This window comes from Vavraia culicis (assembly GCF_000192795.1).
Source record: "Vavraia culicis subsp. floridensis unplaced genomic scaffold supercont1.25, whole genome shotgun sequence".
Classification (NCBI taxonomy): Eukaryota; Fungi; Microsporidia; family Pleistophoridae; genus Vavraia; species Vavraia culicis.
This window is the reverse complement of record NW_007360628.1, coordinates 38,071-56,418: the sequence shown is the minus strand read 5'-3', so window position 1 is coordinate 56,418 and position 18,348 is coordinate 38,071. Positions and strand designations below refer to the sequence as shown.

General features: G+C 44.8%; 9 protein-coding genes across 9 annotated transcripts; 6 read left to right on the top strand and 3 right to left on the bottom strand.

Moving 5' to 3' along the window:
* Positions 1-58: 58 nt before the first annotated feature.
* On the top strand, positions 59-606 carry VCUG_01573 (uncharacterized protein). Its single transcript, XM_008076399.1, has one exon. The coding sequence runs from the start codon at positions 218-220 to the stop codon at positions 491-493; it is 276 nt and encodes a 91-aa protein (XP_008074590.1). The 5' UTR covers positions 59-217; the 3' UTR covers positions 494-606.
* Positions 607-979: 373 nt separating this feature from the next.
* Positions 980-1,339, top strand: VCUG_01572 (uncharacterized protein; the record flags this gene model as incomplete). Its single annotated transcript, XM_008076398.1, has 1 exon — positions 980-1,339. The coding sequence occupies one exon, from the start codon at positions 980-982 to the stop codon at positions 1,337-1,339; it is 360 nt and encodes a 119-aa protein (XP_008074589.1).
* Positions 1,340-1,919: 580 nt separating this feature from the next.
* On the bottom strand, positions 1,920-2,488 carry VCUG_01571 (uncharacterized protein; the record flags this gene model as incomplete). The annotated part of the gene is made up of 1 exon (XM_008076397.1): positions 1,920-2,488. One exon carries the CDS (start codon positions 2,486-2,488, stop codon positions 1,937-1,939), a length of 552 nt encoding a protein of 183 aa, XP_008074588.1. The 3' UTR covers positions 1,920-1,936.
* A 1,002-nt stretch (positions 2,489-3,490) lies between these two features.
* VCUG_01570 (uncharacterized protein) lies at positions 3,491-5,051 on the top strand (the record flags this gene model as incomplete). The annotated part of the gene is made up of 1 exon (XM_008076396.1): positions 3,491-5,051. One exon carries the CDS (start codon positions 3,491-3,493, stop codon positions 4,673-4,675), a length of 1,185 nt encoding a protein of 394 aa, XP_008074587.1. The 3' UTR covers positions 4,676-5,051.
* Positions 5,052-5,541: 490 nt separating this feature from the next.
* On the bottom strand, positions 5,542-7,144 carry VCUG_01569 (uncharacterized protein). Its single transcript, XM_008076395.1, has one exon. The coding sequence runs from the start codon at positions 7,098-7,100 to the stop codon at positions 5,880-5,882; it is 1,221 nt and encodes a 406-aa protein (XP_008074586.1). The 5' UTR covers positions 7,101-7,144; the 3' UTR covers positions 5,542-5,879.
* A 2,457-nt stretch (positions 7,145-9,601) lies between these two features.
* Positions 9,602-10,124, top strand: VCUG_01568 (uncharacterized protein). Its single transcript, XM_008076394.1, has one exon. The coding sequence runs from the start codon at positions 9,669-9,671 to the stop codon at positions 10,032-10,034; it is 366 nt and encodes a 121-aa protein (XP_008074585.1). The 5' UTR covers positions 9,602-9,668; the 3' UTR covers positions 10,035-10,124.
* Positions 10,125-11,395: 1,271 nt separating this feature from the next.
* Positions 11,396-12,071, top strand: VCUG_01567 (uncharacterized protein; the record flags this gene model as incomplete). Its single annotated transcript, XM_008076393.1, has 1 exon — positions 11,396-12,071. The coding sequence occupies exon 1, from the start codon at positions 11,484-11,486 to the stop codon at positions 12,069-12,071; it is 588 nt and encodes a 195-aa protein (XP_008074584.1). The 5' UTR covers positions 11,396-11,483.
* A 7-nt stretch (positions 12,072-12,078) lies between these two features.
* Positions 12,079-15,939, top strand: VCUG_01566 (uncharacterized protein; the record flags this gene model as incomplete). Its single annotated transcript, XM_008076392.1, has 1 exon — positions 12,079-15,939. The coding sequence occupies one exon, from the start codon at positions 12,079-12,081 to the stop codon at positions 15,937-15,939; it is 3,861 nt and encodes a 1,286-aa protein (XP_008074583.1).
* Positions 15,940-16,792: 853 nt separating this feature from the next.
* VCUG_01565 (uncharacterized protein) lies at positions 16,793-18,268 on the bottom strand. Its single transcript, XM_008076370.1, has one exon. It carries the CDS (start codon positions 18,201-18,203, stop codon positions 16,800-16,802), a length of 1,404 nt encoding a protein of 467 aa, XP_008074561.1. The 5' UTR covers positions 18,204-18,268; the 3' UTR covers positions 16,793-16,799.
* Between the last annotated feature and the right edge of the window lie 80 nt (positions 18,269-18,348).

Here is an 18,348-nt window from a genome sequence, read left to right as displayed (position 1 = left end):
TAGCCATTTCAGTCTGCACGTTCGTGTGAGACTGTCTCTTACATTCTCGTGTTTGGGTTGCGTGTGATCCGTGCTGCTCATTTTTTGTTCCGCGGTACCGTGCTGTAGACGGTCAAAGCTGTTCGCCAATCGTATCAAGCGTGCAGCAAGTCCAACGCGCTATCTGTCAAATTTTTTATGATTGATTGCCCATAAACGAAATTAAATTGTGACCCCGATGAAAAAAGCGTCTTGTCCGGACGACGAGAAAAAGAGGCAGCTTATGGTGGTAAACCGTGCATCGGCACGGAGAAGCGCGCAGCGCAAGAGACAGTACATTGAAAACTTGGAAAGAGAGAATGCGTATCTCAAGGAAGAGAACAACGCAATGAAACACAAGCTAGAGAGTTGTAGAAAAATGTTTGCAGCAATGCTGGGCAAAAACACGAGTTCTCATTCAGTAATTAATATACCTTCTGAATACATTGAATCTACAATGGCTGACCGCTTATAGGATGATATGTTTAGCTGAGGAAAAATTGCAGATTTTACTGAGTTTGAGAAGCGATGTGATACCGAGTACTCTATCCTGTTTGACAGTAATTTTTAATGAAGAGTAAATGCCCTTTAATTGTTATTGCTTTCTTTTGTTCTGGTTGTCACGGCATGCCAAGGTTGACTCTGTCCATGCCTATGGCAACAAACTGAGTTATATCGTGTTCTTGATGGGTGGTAGGTGGCGCGCCATACTCGTTTAAACGTTGTTCCGCAAATATTCTTTAAGTGATCCTTCCGTGTTAACAACGAATAACTTGTCGTTCCACACCGAGTACCACCAACAACGGTGTGTGCTTATCTCCGTCGTTGGGCCGGTTGGGATAAAAGTTCGCAATGTTCCGCTTTTTACAGAACTCTTACACATGGATCACGCGAAGCGCCTGATCAGAGCAAACGGGCTCACTGCGTTTGATTCATTTTCTAAAAGAGCTAAATTAAATTCATGAAGTACTCTCACACCAAAGGACATTCAAATCAATGCACGCACCACCTTAGCACCGCTGATTCACAGCGCTTGAGGGCTGCTTGCAACCAAGCAAATCGTGGCATTTACCACACCACGATAAACACGTTTTGCACGGGAGTGCGTAAATGTATGAATAAGACCATTAAAACGCTACGGTACAGCACCAATACGGCGTACTACCAGCTTGCTATGCTCTATACGTGTGCAGAAACGTGCTACGATGTTCATCAAAGAGAAACAGAATGGCACGGTGCACTGACTTTTGTTTGCCTATGGCAGAATGAACATGAGTGGCGGGTTGAGGACACGACTTGGATGGTGGTGGCCGTGAAGTGATGAGGCACGTTACCAGGAAAAGGAAGAGCTGTGTTGGTGCGTACTGCCAAGTGCGTGTAAACGGAAAGGGTACCGATGCAACGTGCTTTACAGCTTTTATCACAGAGTTGGGTGAAATATCGGTTCAGTTTTTTGCCACGGACACCTCCTGGATGTGTAAAACGTAAATTTAGTTTATTTCACTCTTTGAATCGCCATTTAGTGGCAGAGTGAAGCCGTCATTGTAGTTCTGCTTGGTGGTTATTGCGTGATGAGATGAATAAACGTGCTTTTGGTGAAGCAATCTGGTTTATAGATTCATCAGCAGTGTCTTCAAAACGAGTGTATCGTGCTTTGTGCGGTTACGCACGCTTCTTCCGAGGATGTCAACCGCCTTCTTCCAAAATTGCATTTGATTACGCCACCTCCTCCTTCACTGCAACGCCATGGTACGACAGTACACCCTAAAGGTGCCTTTAAACACCACGCCAAGCACACAATGCGGTAGGTCAAAGGTGTAAGCGTCAGCTAAGCAAGAAAGACAGAAGAACTGGCAGAGTACAACCTACCGCACAACCTGTACCATATGAAAAGGTGCAACTGCGTAAAAAACAAGTTTTAATCGAACATCTCGAAGATTTGAAGAACCTCTGCCTTCTTCCCGGCCAAGATTTTAAAGTCGTCAAACGTTAAAAATCCGCTTTTGTTCTCCAGCTCATCAAAAATACCCGCAACAAACCTTCCCACGTCCACATCCACATCAAAGCTCGCACCTATCATGTCCAAAAACGCCTTTACAACCTTTATCATCTCATCCTTGCCCACAACCCCGTCACTGTCACAATCGTACAGCCGAAAGATCCATCTCAGCTTTTCAAAAATGCTTCCCTTCCGCAGGATGGAATGTGCGATCAACAGCTCGTTGAAATCGATTGTTTTCGTGCCGCTGATGTTTATCGTTCTGAATAAAATGAGCGTGAACCGGTTGCACTCACCAAATGGAAATAGTTTCTTGAAAATGATTTGCAGGTCCTTTTCGGTCATGTAGCCCGATGGATAGCTTGCATTGAATTCAGCGGACCATTTTTTTATGTCCGACTCGTTGAAGTGTGAGAACTTCTTCACCGTGGCAGCGGTCTGAAGAAGATTAGGACTTACTTTGTTGCCCATGGACCAAGGGCTACCACAACAAAAGCACTATTTTGGTGCAACTTAGGATTAATTAAGGGTGCTGGAGGCGGTCACAGTGTACTGGACGGGCCATAGTGCACACAGGCAGGCATAGGCTTTGCACCTAGCACACGACGTATTGAGCGAAGAATGCCGCTTTGATCCCTACAGCGTACCGGTGCGCTAAAATATGACGGAAGAGGAAAGAACAACCTCAAGGAGCAGAAATGGTCTGCTTGTGCGTTTTATGTCCACGCGATTTAACACACTTGAATTGAATAAGTGTGAGGAGCGCTGCAAATGCATGATGTGGCCCGAGTGTAAAGCGTAGGCACTCAGTTTCACCGTGCTACCGAAAAGCACCTTCAACTCAATAAATCAGAGTAGATTGCCAAATTAAATTTATTGAAGGTACCTGTGCGCTGGGAATCACCATTTTAAATAAACATCCGTTGCAAAGCATATTTCGTTAATTCCATCCGCTACTCTTGCATAGAACCACACCTAATGAACAATCATATGAGCAGACCAGCATGCTCTACAGCAATCCTTGGGCCAAAGGGCAGCAACATCGTGATAGAATCCAACAGCGTAAATATCCAATCACGCTCTACGTTGGAAGTGATACGAATATTTTCGTAAGATATTCTGGTGTAAATAACAGCTTTGAACGAATTGGTGCACGGAGCAGACACGATTACATATCGAGAGTACCTGGTAATCGGAATACGGTGATCTGATCACAAATCTTACACCTCGACATAAATATGTGCACCAAATTTCTGACATTTTACCTCTCATTTAATCAGTCCTATCTTTTCATACATATGTCAATTACACGTGCAGAAACGAATAACATCCAAATCGGTGTTTCTATGTAAATTGCCGATCTCTTTCTGTGCAATCATTACATGGTGTTCGTCCCTGCACCTGCAGCGCATCCTTTCGGAGCCTTTTTTTGTGTCCAACCGATCATAAAAACAAGAAAATGAGACCCTTGCGATGAGGAGGACTGCGCTAAGGAACGTTACGAACGAGGATGGAAGGAAAAATGGTGGTGGTGTGAGAGAGGAGGAAAAGTATGGGCGCGATGATGGCAAGCAGGTGGACACCTCATGTGTGGAAGATGATAAGAGGGATGATAAAGGAAGGGATCAGCTATGTGGCACAGTGTGCGCAGCAAGTCGGGGAATATGCGCGGGGTCTGTGCCCAGTGATGCGGCAATTTGTGGGACCTTGACAAACTGCGGTCTCGGTGCGGACAGAAATGGCAGGAAAGTTCTCTCAGAAAAGGACGAAAACACGCCTAAAACAAAAACATGGAAGGATGAACCGGTGATTGATCGGGATGCTCTAACCGATGAAGAGCGTTCCTTCCTCGAAATCATGGAGATAGATGCACAGAAGGACATCACCATGGAGCATTTGTACGCAGAGCACTTTTTTGCAAGATTTAAGGACCAGCAGGTGCCGGTCAACTACAATTACATGGTTTACCAGCAGGATCTTACGTGGCGCATGCGCACAATACTGGTAGACTGGCTGATAGACGTGCATTGGCAGCTTAGCCTACATCCAGAAACACTGTTTCTCACCGTTGATCTCGTAGACCGCTTTCTTTCTGTGCGCACGGTCTCGAAGAATAAATTGCAGCTTGTGGGCGTAACAGCGCTCATGGTGGCAGCGAAGTACGAGGAGGTGGACTGTCCGCAGTTCAGTACATTCCGCATGCTTATAAACTGCGATGCGTCCGATTTGATAAATGCCGAGCGCTACTTTCTCATGACACTCGATTTCAACCTAAATTACCTTTCGCCCCTCTGTTTCGTGCGCAGACTCTCTGTTGTGAACAACTATGAGATAAAGACGCGTATCCTCGCAAAATACATTCTTGAGCTGATGCTGCTCAGCGAGCAGTTCATCGGCTATAATGCGCATATAAGGGCGACCGCATCGTTTTATACTGCCCGCAAGATTTTAGAAATGGACGGTTTTCATAACTTGTTCTTCATGCTGGCGCGTCTCGACAAAAAAGTGATCAAGGGGTGTGTGAATGACATACTCGTGATGCTGGCCAGGCCTGTAAAATATGATAGCGTGAAGAGGAAGTATGGAGTGGAGAGAATGATGAGGGTGAGCGTATTTATTGAGGAGTTCAGGGTGAAGCACTTGTCGAAATATTTGTGAGATAGATTAGTAATAAGAATAGCGAGGAATGTTACGGATCGGTTGCGTATTGCGTTGGGACTGTTGAAGAGGGTCCTCCACGCTAACGTAAATAAAACATTCTATTACACCAATGAGGGTGTTCAGCGTGGTGGAGATGACCTGCAAATCGATCGTTAAATCGTGTGTATTTGCGTAGGTATTGCATATTATTTCGTATCTACGCTTTTACATCGCTTTAAATTCCTGCCACTCATTGTTTTTGATCCTCTTGATCGTTAATGTCTCAGATACTTCATTACACGCATAATATTTCCTTTGTTCCAGCAAATTCTGCGTATCTCACAATTACGCATAAAGGGTATTTATGCATTTAATTAAATCCATGATATAGCAATAATTAATTCGTATTCCTAATAAAATAGATGATGAAATGTGACCTTTTCACAGGTAATTTATTGAGAAAAAGTGAACTAACTTCAAAATAGAGTTCTACGCTTTATACGGTATAACCGCTAACTATCATACACCCACTACGCAATAATCGATATGCCAGATAAAATACATTGACTGCGTTCCTATCACATGTCATACCACTATACGCGCTGTACTGAGGTGTTATTACCTTGCTTGCACCCACGTTCTGTACCCAAGAATATTTTGATCGTGGGATGATCTGTTTCGTGATAATTTACACAACTCTTTCACAAGAATAGCTAAAAATGATCTTTCACACCAATGAAAAGCAAAGTTTTTGCACCCATTCCAATCATTTACGGCAGATTCGTGCTTTAATGGCTGGCACCAACAGCGCAAGCAAAGATGTAGGTAACTGCAACGGTGCAGCTCGAAAAAGTATCGTAGCTCTGTGTAAAACAATAAATTAACTCTGCTTTATTTTTACCTAAGGTGCGTGGCACACTCGCGAGTCGTAGGGGCACTGTAGTCAACCGTTTATAGAAGTATTTTTGATCTGCATGAGGATATCTCGTAAAAAAGTATTTTTGATTTTGTATAAAAGAACGTGCTACAACGCATAAACAACACAGCGTGGATGACCGATCGTGAATGTCAAGAGACTGTTCACAGACACGGTTAATGCCGCACAAAGGACCGTTCAAAAATGGGTGCTCCACTTCTGTCGCATAGCAACCATCACCAAACACGTAGCTCAACCGCAAACGGTTCAAAATCCTTCACAAGCGCAATTTAACGGATGTAACTCTCAGTGCCACTCCTGGAAGATGCACACGCTCAGGCTCTGCAATGCGTAGAACCTCAGATCATCGTTTGTACTCTCACACAGCTTGAAGAGCTCCGCTTTTAGATCAAACTTTTCGACGACCCGCACAACCTCAGGACATGTCTTTACAAACCGGTACAGGTCATTCGCTGCCACGCACTTGCTCTGTGTGCAGCCGCTCTTCAAGTATTTCTTGAGTGCTCGAATTATCTCGATCTTGTACTGCACCAGCGAGCCTACATTCATGGACCAGAACACATCTGAGAAGTGGTAAGGTGTCTGCTCCAGCTTGCCACTGAACAGTTCCTTGAGATAATTTTGGAATGAACCTGTCTTGACGAGCCTACCTTTGAGCACACGTACCACCTGTTCGATCGTGATCTTGAGCTCTTCATCCTCGTACCTCATGTTCGCAGAGTCATTGATTATGTCGTTGCACGTGACCAGGCTGAAGAAGAAACCGTTCTTCAGCAGGTTGCGTATGATGAAAAACGCTGTTCTCACCATTTTCTCGCAATCCCTCTTCTTGAGCAAATGCAGGAGGTGCGGAATGATCTGCTCGTAGTGCTTGGCCGTCTCTTTGCTGAATGACACGTACCACAGTATGATTGATGCGTTGTATTGCGCATTTCGTATGCCCATCAGATCTATGAGCACGCGCCTCACCCGCTCATTCTCTATGAAACGTATTCTTCTCTCCGTTACGTGTGCGTAGCTGTGCTCACGCTCTGAGAACGAAATGAACCGGTCTATGCTCGGTTTTGGTGCTCGTCTTCTTCGTGCGGTTGTTGTCACGCGAATTTCATACTCAGAGGTGCACAAACTGTCCACAGTGCTCGTGTCCATCTGCACACTCTCAGAGCTGCTCTCACACGCATATTCCAGCTGCTCCATCTCGAGCTGCTCATCATTTCTTCGCTCCAATCTCTCCATGAGCACCAAGCGCATGCACCTCAAACAGAAATTTACCTCTCTCAGTGCCATTTTCTCGCCAACATGAATGAAATATTCAATAATGTCGTGCATGCGCTCCGTTGCGTCTATACACAGCGCATAGAATGCTTTCAGCCTGATCTTCTTGTCCGAGCTGTGCAGATCGCGTGATAGAACGTCCTGCACCTCGTTGCGGCATTCGTTTCGTTTTTTGCATGGTTTGAGTGCTGCTGAAAGGTTCTGAGCATTGTTTTTTTCGTTGTTTGTCATCTCCGCGTGTTTTGTTGTGGTTCGTATTTAAAATGGGATGAAACGAAATGTTTGGAATGGAGACATTAATTTAGGAAATATTGAGCATGATAAATGATGAGTGCTGCTATGGAGTGAACACGGTGATGAGAAGTGAACACGGTGATGAGGAGTGAACAGCATGGTGATGAGGAGTAAAAACGGTGATGAGGAGTGAACAGCACGGTGATGAGGAGTGAACACGGTGATGAGGAGTTAATAGGAACAAAAATAGGTTGTCAATTGAATAGAGCTCGTTCTTCTCTTTAAATTATTCGTACCTTAATTGCTCATCCATTTATGGTAAAAACAGCGTCTACCACGCAACTAAAAATGCTATGGCAATCATCAGAACATATGAATAGCACATTCGCAACAATAAGCTCTTTCAAGAGCAACCACCAACAAATTAACAGCTCCTGACATAAAGGAAGCATTAAATGCACAATTCTAGCAAGTACACAGCAGCAACGTGCCAATGCATGTTTTGAATACCTCTAGATCTGCCGCTGTAACACGCCTGTAATCACTACATGCCGTTTTAGTGCTGCCCGTTCAAATGTAAATGGAAAGATGACAAGAAAAGAAACTTACACGCACTGCAAGCTCCTTACAGATGATCGTAAATACATTTAAGCATTAAACCACCAACTGTGGTGCGAATGCACTGCTGAGCCCTTTGACTGCAAGAACACCGCAAAATATTGCAATTACTCAACAAATAATCATAAATTCTCTTAAACGTACAAACATTCATTAAATGCGACACACAGCACTTAAATTGAATATTTTACATTTAAGAGGATTGGTGAGATGATTGCGCATTTTGGTATGAACTGATTACGAGCACTGACGTATCCGTGTGCGAAACGGGACCTATTCGAATACGTGCGGCATTTGCTGGAGGTAAAGCAAATGAAGTGCTTTAGCATGCTCTGTCCGAGAACACACCGCTAACTAAATACGTTCCTGATCACGCACATGTGGCGGGAACCACTTGATCACGGCATCACTTATACGTTTCGCAGTACTGCACGAACCATCTGCCAGATGCACACCCTGTCGGGTGTTTATCGCATCAAGAGGCGTAACAACACTCGTAACGAATAGTATGCCGTACACCAGAAAAACTGTAAATGTAGCAGAACGATCTCAAGAATACGATCAGTACCGGTCAGTGATTCGGTCTACCCCGTTTAACTTGATGATTAATAACGGCACATTACTATGACCGGCTCACTCGTGGTTTTACGCAGTCAAGGGCCTTCCATTATCCTGGAGAGATGCCCTCGTGTTGTGGCATCCGCCTAAAGCACCACGTTAACGGGGCATTAGCATAGGTGCACACGCCTCTTTAACGACAACAGATTGCTACGCACTGTGCACAGGTGCGTATTACGGAGCAAGCATGCCCGGTCCCATTCACCAAATAGGCTACTCGTGCTAAGGCCTACCACAAGACGGGCAGAGCATAGCAAAATGTTCGTTCACGCGGTTGTTCTACACGGCAGAATGAAAAAGCGGGCGCGATATCCGGTAACAGAAAAGGAAACACTGCGCTTTTGACTAAATTAAAAAATTTGTATCCAAAGCACACATGTCCAGCAGCAAGCCATCAAGCGGTACGTTACAGTTTATATCACGTTATGTGAAACTTAAAACCAGCAATTTATATTTCTGCATGGAAATTCTCCGTTTGAAACACCGCAAACTCATCCACCACTTGCAATGCTTTTAGCACCTTTTCAGCAATCCTTTGTTTCTTCGTGCTTTTGCTGCCAGCTCGTTTGTTCGCCACCTCAAGGAGGTGCAAAGAATACACTTTTCTAATCTTCTGGTGCTTGCGCTCACAATTCACCGCAAAAGTATGCGCCAGCACACACGATCAAATCGCTACGATGCCATACGTGCATGCGTATTGTGCGATAACGTGCCGTGTTTCATGTTCTTCTTCTCTGTGGTCGGCCGATATTATCGAAAATAGAGTTTGATTTGTGATAAAAATGTCATGGCGATAGGATGGACACGATCACAAGGACGAGTAGGAATGCGTGTTCAACTTGCATGGAGATAAACACGATGTGTTGTGCAAGCGAGAATGACTAGATGTTCGGGTATGTGTGCTATACTTTCTCTATCCTGCAGATTTGCGCAGATGACTTATTTGATGTTTCATCTATCAGGTACGTCAAAATATTCGTGTGAAAGCGGCAGGTCCTGCGCGCATTACGGCTGTGAGAAGTTCTCGCCTCAACTCGTATCTTCCTTTGTGTCCTTGTCAAGAATTTTTACCGATATGGAAGGATTTGAGCCGGAGATAGCACAAAGCAGCCACGGTTGAAAATCATCAGAATACCTGCATTTTATTTAGCACTTCGTTTTCCGTGCACACGCACAAACAAGTGTTCTGCCACGGTGTGTGCCCTGCAGTTGTGCACGATGTGACACATCGTGCCGGTAATTCCCGCTTCGCACCGCTTACATTTCCGTATTCTGTGTTTCGGTTCGTTGCCCCACCAAGTTTTTTTGCAATGAACGGCTCTGACCCCTATGGCAGGCAACCGATATTTAGAGTGCCGTGTTTGTCTCAACGTTTTGTACGAACCGGTGTCTCTGACATGTGGACACGTGTTTTGCTGGCCATGCATTTACCAGTGGTCAAGCACCAGCTCATGCTGCCCTGTTTGCATGCAGCGGATGACGGAGTATATTCCGTTGTACGTTGATCTGCCGCTGGATTTGGACAGGGAGGTTGATGGGCGTGTTCCGGCGCGACCGGATGCCGTGTGTACGATCAGGGACCGTGTGAAAAAGAGAAAGGCGCGCATGTGGAGCCGAAGGGGGCTCGAGATCTTTTTGATACTCCTTTTTCTGTACATTGGTTTTCAGCTTGCATTCAGGAGAGAGAAAGGGTAGTGGCGGTGATCTGATGTGTGTAATTGATGTTCGTATGACACAGTGGTGGCTGGGGGTGTGGTTTTAAACAGGTTTTAGATAAAACGAGAATTTATAGTTTGTTCAGTTTTTGCAGGGTTTCTCGTGATTTGTTAGTTTATGGTGCGATAAACTTTTTAGCTTGAGCCAGGTCCATGTCTGTCCGTTTCCTCTGCATATTTTTTTGGCCGTTTTGTACATTTTCGGGCAATTACGTGCTGCAAAGCACCTAAGAGCGCATCTGCATGAGTTCTGCAGTTTGGTAGAGCACATGGATGTGGGCACTATCAAGTGGTGACTCTTTTGCTACAGCCTTACGCACGGACAGGTACAGCACAAAGGTTTATTGCCTGTGAAGAGTGCCGGTAAACCGATAGATGCCGTTTCTGGTGGTAAGGAAGGATAATCGATTGTCAAAGCTTTTAATATTTGGTTGTTGAGCTACAAATCGTATTTCAGGAAAAATACGATGCCTTCCTTCAACGTTAGTTACACCTGAATGATTAAATAACAAGCGTACAAACACATCAAGTATACCTCACCACATCATACCGTTTTGATCGAATAAATGCGCCCTCTTACTGCGTCACAATTTCGGCAACACCTTATCAGACCGGCTATCAAAATATTATTCTTTTTGTTTTGTTGAAAGGGAGCGTACTGCATTCGTGGTAAAACACAGACAGGACGTACCAGGACCTGCTGTAAAATTAGGCTCCTTTATGATCGGTACGTCTTATGGTCGCGTTTTGACCACCGAACAAAGATAAAATGCACTACGGTCGTAATAACCACAGAATCAGAGACAGTTCCATAAACGGCTCAGAACAATTGACGTGATACAGCGAATGCAAAAATGGTGATGGTGACTGACCATTCTAGACGAACGTGCTATAACGGAACGAACTGTGAGATTAATGCTAGGCAGGTGTTCTATGATTTGAACGAACCGAGTTGCCAAGGCTACGCAAAAAAACGGAATTAAATTTACTTATCACCTCAGCTGAAGGCGTGCAAACTCTGAAACAAGGCTATTCCAATATGCCACAGTTACAGGTTGCCCCATCTTTCAATTTTGTGGCTTAGGACGGTGCGGCCGTACTTTTGGGCTCAACTGCTCAATTAACGTGCAATCGGGCGGATCCTTGCTGCATGGATCGCAATCCGCTTTTGAAGGACTTGATGCGGAGCGCGTTGTACGCGTACATTGCAGTTTTAGCTGTTCTGGAACGTGCAAATTAAACCATGGCTTGTGAAACAAACAAAAAATCTTTAATGTTTCACATCTAGCAATCGAACAGGAAGACTGCCATTTAATTTGCGAATCAGAACAAAAACCGTGTGCTGATTTGCACAGAAAACAGCGGTCTGAAACAGCGGGAACACAACACGTAAAATGTAATCGCGTGTTGTTGATGCTTTTGAGTGCTCATGCCGGTATTAAATGAAATAACACTTGAGGTGCGCTTTTCACGGACACATGCAAACGTTTTGGAAGGTCTCATGTTCTGTTCCCTTTCAACTCCTCATCGTTCAGTCTCCAAACGTATCGGTGCATTGTTACGGTTTGTTTGTACTATGCGATTTGATTTACGGTTCATTTACGATCCCAGCAGTGCCTTAATCACCCGTTCCTGCCAATCACTCGTCTCTGCTGTTCTATCGTGCCGTTCTCTGCGAAATCATCAAAATTTTGTTATCTCATTCACATCCCTGCGTATCCCATCAAGTGATATGGCCCGTTCTTGTCTTACACCAATCACCTCTACCATCTGCAAGCATATCGTTCCCATGGACAGGTTTGTACTAGCCCGGTCCACCCATGCACATCGACAGATGAGCACCAATCGTCTTAAAAAACAACAGACATCCATCCATCATCCCTCATATCGTTGCTGCCTCTTATCCACAGCACTTTATTCGTCTGTCAACACATCACGCACCATCGCACGTGAAACAAATCACGTAAAACACCAAACACAAAACATCTCATCATCTATAAAAGCGGCACAAACATAACAAAACAATGAAGAAGAGCGCACATATTTACACGTTCTACGGTATCGCCGTCATCGTTCTCCTGCTTGTGCTCTACGTATTTGTGCACAAGCGAGCGGTATACAACCCGGTCGTGGAGATGAAGAGGAGTGCCATGCTGGACGAGCTTGAAGAGGAGAGAAAGAGGAAGGAGGAGAGGGAGAAAGATGCAGAAAAGGTAAAAGATGAGAAACAGTGGAAGGATGGCGACAGGAAAGATGCGGAAAAGGATTACAACGACAGTACAGAGCACAGGGACAATATGAACATGGGCAACACGGACGGTGCGAACAGATTGTACGACAGCCTGTATGGAAGACCGTACGACATGTACAGCAGCCTGTACGGTACGCCGCAGACCAATGCATCATTGAACGACTCCTACCCGTACTCGAGCACGAACGCGTTGCCATCTTCTGATCCATACGGAGCAGGCGTACCACCCCAGTTCAACAACGCATACAGCAGTCCAATGGATCCACCGATGGATGACAACAGCGGTCAAATGACGAGGGAATCTGAGGAAATGCTGAATTCGCTTGCACGGGACCCGATGTTCAACCTTACAATGTTCATGGGCATGCTGAACAAGATAAAAGATGAAAACAGGGAAGAAAGCACGACCAATAGCAATGAGGATGACAGCAAATCTTATGTCAGGTCGCGGTATGTACCGCCCAGTCTCATCACACTGCCTGGTCGCTACAACTTGGGATTGAGGAGACCGGGTGAATCCATTTTTGGTGAAAATGTTGGTGAGCAGCTGGGTGTACCGGGCACGAATGATACTGAAAGAACAGCGGGAATGAACAACGTGGTCGGTATGAGCGTATCGGGCGGAGACGAAAGAAGTAAGAACAACTTGTCTCCTGTTGATCCGAGCGCCTCTGGTGAAAATGGTAAAAAGAACGATTCAATGGGATCGTCTTACGGTAACTCATCGGGAACAAGCGTTTCAAACAAAGATGGAAAAGACAAAAAGAAAGAAGATGAAGGCGCAGATCCATCAATGCTTAGAGATGCTCCCATGACGAGAGGAAAAGATGATAAAGACAAAAAGGACAAAGAGAAGAAAAAGAAAGAAGGTATGACGCCATTACCGTTCGAAATTTCGGAATTGAGCATCCTAGGTGGAAATAGAAACGAGGATAGGAAGAAAAAAGACAATAAGAACGCGATGCTTTCGCCAGTGAGTAGTACACCTAGCATGCCAGGTACAAATCTCTCGAACAAGGGAGATAAGAATGCAAGTAACGATAATATGGTATCATCAATCTTAAGAATTACCAGCACTAACATCTCTGATAATAAGAAAGACAAAGACAAGGACGACAAGAAGAAGAAAGACAAGAGCGTCTTACCATCGCCTTTCGGAGTTTCTGAGATGAGCATTCTGGGCAAGGATGACAAAGACAAGGACGACAAGAAGAAGAAAGACAAGAGCGTCTTACCATCGCCTTTCGGAGTTTCTGAAATGAGCATTCTGGGCAAGGATGACAAAGACAAGGACGATAAGAAGAAGAAAGACAAGAGCGTCTTACCATCGCCTTTCGGAGTTTCTGAAATGAGCATTCTGGGCAAGGATGACAAAGACAAGGACGATAAGAAGAAGAAAGACAAGAGCGTCTTACCATCGCCTTTCGGAGTTTCTGAGATGAGCATTTCTGAATCCAATAGAAGGAATGATAAGGCAATGGACAATTCTAAGAAGCCTATGATGAAAGATGCCGCAAAACGAAAAGATAAAAAACGATCTGATAATGAACCAATGGTGGACAAAATAGTTAGACAAGCTATATTCGTTGCGATCGGTAGCACCGGTGGTGAAAAGGGACAGGAAATGCCTGGTTCTGGTTCTGGTTCTCTCAGCGGAGGTGATGACACAAAGAGTATGCCAAGTAATAATTCTCACAACACCAGCATGGGAAGCATGCCCAGCACTGATAGCAGAATGGGAAGCATGCCCAGTACTGACAACAGCATGGGAAGCATGCCTGGTTCAGACAACAGCATGGGAAGCATGCCTGGCACTGATAGCAGAATGGGAAGCATGCCCAGTACTGACAACAGCATGGGAAGCATGCCTGGCACTGATAGCAGAATGGGAAGCATGCCCAGTACTGACAACAGCATGGGAAGCATGCCTGGCACTGACAGCAGAATGGGAAGCATGCCTGGTTCAGACAACAGAATGGGAAGCATGCCCAGTACTGATAGCAGAATGGGAAGCATGCCCAGTACTGACAGCAGAATGGGAAGCATGCCTGGTTCAGACAACAGCATGGGAAGCATGCCCAGCACTGACAGCAGAATGGGAAGCATGCCCAGCACTGACAGCAGAATGGGAAGCATGCCTAGCACTGATAGCAGAATGGGAAGCATGCCCAGCACTGACAGCAGAATGGGAAGCATGCCTGGTTCAGACTCAATGAATCGTTCTACCTCATCTCAGAATAGCCGTGATGGATCATCCGGGCAAGACCTTCTCAATTTTTCAATTCTAGAAAACGGCCGAGATCGACCATCACCATCCTCAGACAAAAACTTGCTCAAGGACACTCCGCAGGAACAGGCACACAAGAAAAAGAAAAAAGAAGAAAAGAAGCCTTTCCTCAACAGTTACGAGTTGTTTAGCAGCATCGATGGCAAGAATAAGGATGACGACAAGGAGAGGCACGGCAACCCTAAATCAAAAACTGGCCAGACTGATGTCACAGGAGGTATGTCTGGGAATGCAGAGATGTTGATGACCGATGGCGGAATAATCAAACCGGAGAATAGTACCAGGAACAATGGCACAGAAAAAGACACATCGATGAGAGGTAACGAATCTGATGCTTCATATTCATCGGGACGTTCCGGTGTTGCAAAGCCATCAGCTCCTAGCAAAAAGAAGGATATGCCGTCCAACAAGGACAAAATCTCAGCCAATTACACCGAGTCAACGCCGATTTTCAGAGAACCACCCGTCTACAATCAGGGAAACAAGAAGAGCAAGCCGAAGAGCAAACAAGTAGTACCAATCATAAAATTTAAGGAGCTCAAGGATGAGATGGACGGAATGGACAAACTGATCGATGAGGTAAACGGAATCAGAGACATGAAGGAAAAGGGATTTGACAACATGGGTGGAAGCATCGGACAGACTCATGACAGTGGAAAAAGCGGCAAAAATGGCATGGAAGATCAAAGAGACGATAGGAATACGATGAACGAGAAGTCCGAAGTATCCGATCTCGGAGAAAAGCTTGCATTCACGAAGGTCCCATCTACGAGCACACCTGCAGAAGCACCGGCAATGGAAACAACACCGTCCATAGTGGTAACACCTGGACAACCGGCCGAGAATCAGAGAGTCACAGTGAGCACAACGACCATGCCGACTAGCTCAGGCAGGCACTCACATCAAAAGCTAAGACACAGGGGCACGAAGATGAGGAAGAGCAGGAAAGCGAAGAAAGACAGCAAAATGATGGATAGTCCTGTACACGATGAGGGTTTCTTCGATCTGTTCACACCTGGTGAAAGCAGCGGTAGGAAAAACGATGAAAACGATAACAAAGACAAGAATGAAAGGACGAAGCGTAAGCACCACAAGGGGAAGAAGAAGCACAAGGTTATGCAGCCACAAGTTTTCAGCGACAACGATGAAGAAGAGAAAGAAAACGATAGCAATGGCCACAGGGATGCTGAGCCCATGGTTGTCATCAACGAGTTTCAGCCGAGCTTGCAGAGTGCTGCAGATACGCTCAGGACAGGACAAGAAAAAGTCAAGAGAGAGACAAAAAGCCGGAACATTGTTGAGGTTAAAGACGGATCCGATGATTTTGGGGAGAAAATGATGAGCTGATAGAATGTCATCAATAAAGGAATAGTTTTAGTACTTTACACGCCTGTCTTCACCATAAAGAGTCTCTGAGGCACAACTTTGCCCGGCCCGTATGTTTCCTATTTCCGAACTGTAAATGGTATTTCTGCAAATCCTGCGCGGACGGATCTGTTCACCCGCGATTTTTCCTTGGTAATAAAACAGCAGGCACACGACAAATAAACCGGATCAGTTCCTGTTCAATTAAACAGGCAAATGCGTGCTCATCAAAAGGATTGGCGTTAAAAGCTCTAAAAACTGTTATTAACGTAAATGGTGTTGTTATACAGGCATAAAACACGTAGAATGCTGTATTTCACCTCATTTATGATGTATACGTGTGCAACAATGAATGCAGTGCCGTATCAATTGATAAAGACTGAATGGTATCAGCACTACCAAATTACATTTAATGCGCCTTTGATATGAAAATATCGAATACACTTGCCTACGAGATTGACGAATTCTGCTGCCAAAAATGGAGCAGCGTGCCTTAGTATACAAATAAGTGATGAGAATTGTTGTACAGGCATCGTTTAAATTACGTGGCCGCTGGTCTAACAAATACTTTCAGAGACCTACTAGCAGTTTGGGGTGAGCCTGTTTAGTTGGCGTAGAATGCGAATCCTCTCAATTAAGCAGGTTCTCAAAAAGCGTGCACGGCTCTTCAACACAACAAATTATTCAATTTACATGATAATTCTGCAATTTACGTGAATTAAGGACCAGTCGTTCTGTTTGATCAACCAAAAATATTTAGAAGGCTCTTTAAGACTATCATTCTGTGGCTACGCCCATAGTTAAAACAACTTCTTCGCCATATTAATCAATATAACTCGCATTTATTCAACAATTTGAACATCATCGCCCTCATAGCAATACTCAACCTCGTAGTCATCCACGCTTTCTTCACCCACCAGGATCTTTTCAACGCCTATCATGCACTCTCTCGCTCCACAAAAGTACACATTTACCGGGAACACCGAGTTGTCGGCAACAAACTCAATGTTGTCTTGGTTCTCCTTACTTCTCCAAACCACAGCATCCTTGCACTGCCCGCTCGACAGCTCGCTTCCCTTCGTATTGAAGCGGAACGCAATTTCACCCAGATCACTCATCTTTTCGTAGTCCATCATCACATTAATCCTCTCTTCATTCTTGGTAAGCCATAGATTGAATGTAAAATCGCTTGTTTCCGCTTTTCTTGTCCATTTCACCAGCGCAACATATTTGTTGATAGGAAAACTCTTCTTAGCCTTCAAAACCTTCTTCTTGGCACTGTCTTTTAACAGATTGGGTGAGTACTTCACCGGATGTGGTGCACGTATTTCGATCGATATGTCCTTAAACAGTTCGTCCTTTATGTACATTGTCATATCACCGCTTATCTCCCCACTTTTCTTGTTGCCTTCCTTGTCAACCACCAGATTAAGTCTTTCCGTAATTTGCAGTTGTATTTTCTTGCTCGGTGTTTTTCTGCGCTCTCTCCTAATTTCACTCTTAACCTTTGCAAAGGTGTCAATGCTGTGTATCCTGCTGGGTGCCTGGTCTACAGCACCTGCCGAGGGGTTTGTGACCGTGATCGACGGGTAACTAACGGGCGGAACAACGCTTACATTACTGGATGGATGAACACCACCCTTCACGTTCATCGTCTTAACCTTCTCACTTATCTCCTTCATAACTTTTTCATTCTCAATCTCCTTGTTCTTGGTCACCATCTTATGCACCTTCTCCTCGTAGCTGTCCATCTCCCTGATCACCTTCAGGTTGTCAGCGCTCAGCCGGAAATACGTGTATTCGTTCACAACATCATCAAAGGCACCCACCACGTCTTCAAGCGAAGAAAAGCACGTGACAGTCCCCATTATAGCCTTCAGTATCGCGTACATGTCACTCTCGTAACATTTTTTGCTTGCGATGAGTGCACATGTCAGTGCATCCTGTGTGGTGTAGTATATGTTGAGGTTATGCGTGTGTATTACGCCCTCGTCATGTTTCCTTGCGGTGTTGAACGCGAGAAGAAGCGTTTCAAATGCTGATTGTGTTATTTTCTGGACGGGACGGAATATTATGTTCTGGTTCTGTTGAACGAACGTGCACACAATCATAAGGGTAAAATAATTAAAAGTGTTATATGACAGAAAAACTCCCTTCATCACAGAATAAGCAAACGATTCACAGTACACACATCGTGGATTTATCGCTGAGGATGTGATCAATTCATGTTGCATGCAGTGAGGCATTTAAAGGCATATCATTTGAGTACACGCGTTGCATCATTGGACAGGAACTATTCTTGGCCCGTAAGTTTGCACAGTGTTCGTGTTCTGCAATAAACAGTATTAAACTGTTGTATAAGTGGTTTATGTTCATTCGCGTGAGATTTAT

What these genes read in the sequence shown, in the direction of transcription:
- VCUG_01573 (XM_008076399.1), top strand. Translation starts at nt 218, where the DNA reads ATGAAAAAAGCGTCTTGTCCGGACGACGAGAAAAAGAGGCAGCTTATG.
- VCUG_01569 (XM_008076395.1), bottom strand. Translation starts at nt 7,100, where the DNA reads ATGACAAACAACGAAAAAAACAATGCTCAGAACCTTTCAGCAGCACTC.
- VCUG_01568 (XM_008076394.1), top strand. Translation starts at nt 9,669, where the DNA reads ATGGCAGGCAACCGATATTTAGAGTGCCGTGTTTGTCTCAACGTTTTG.
- VCUG_01565 (XM_008076370.1), bottom strand. Translation starts at nt 18,203, where the DNA reads ATGCCTCACTGCATGCAACATGAATTGATCACATCCTCAGCGATAAAT.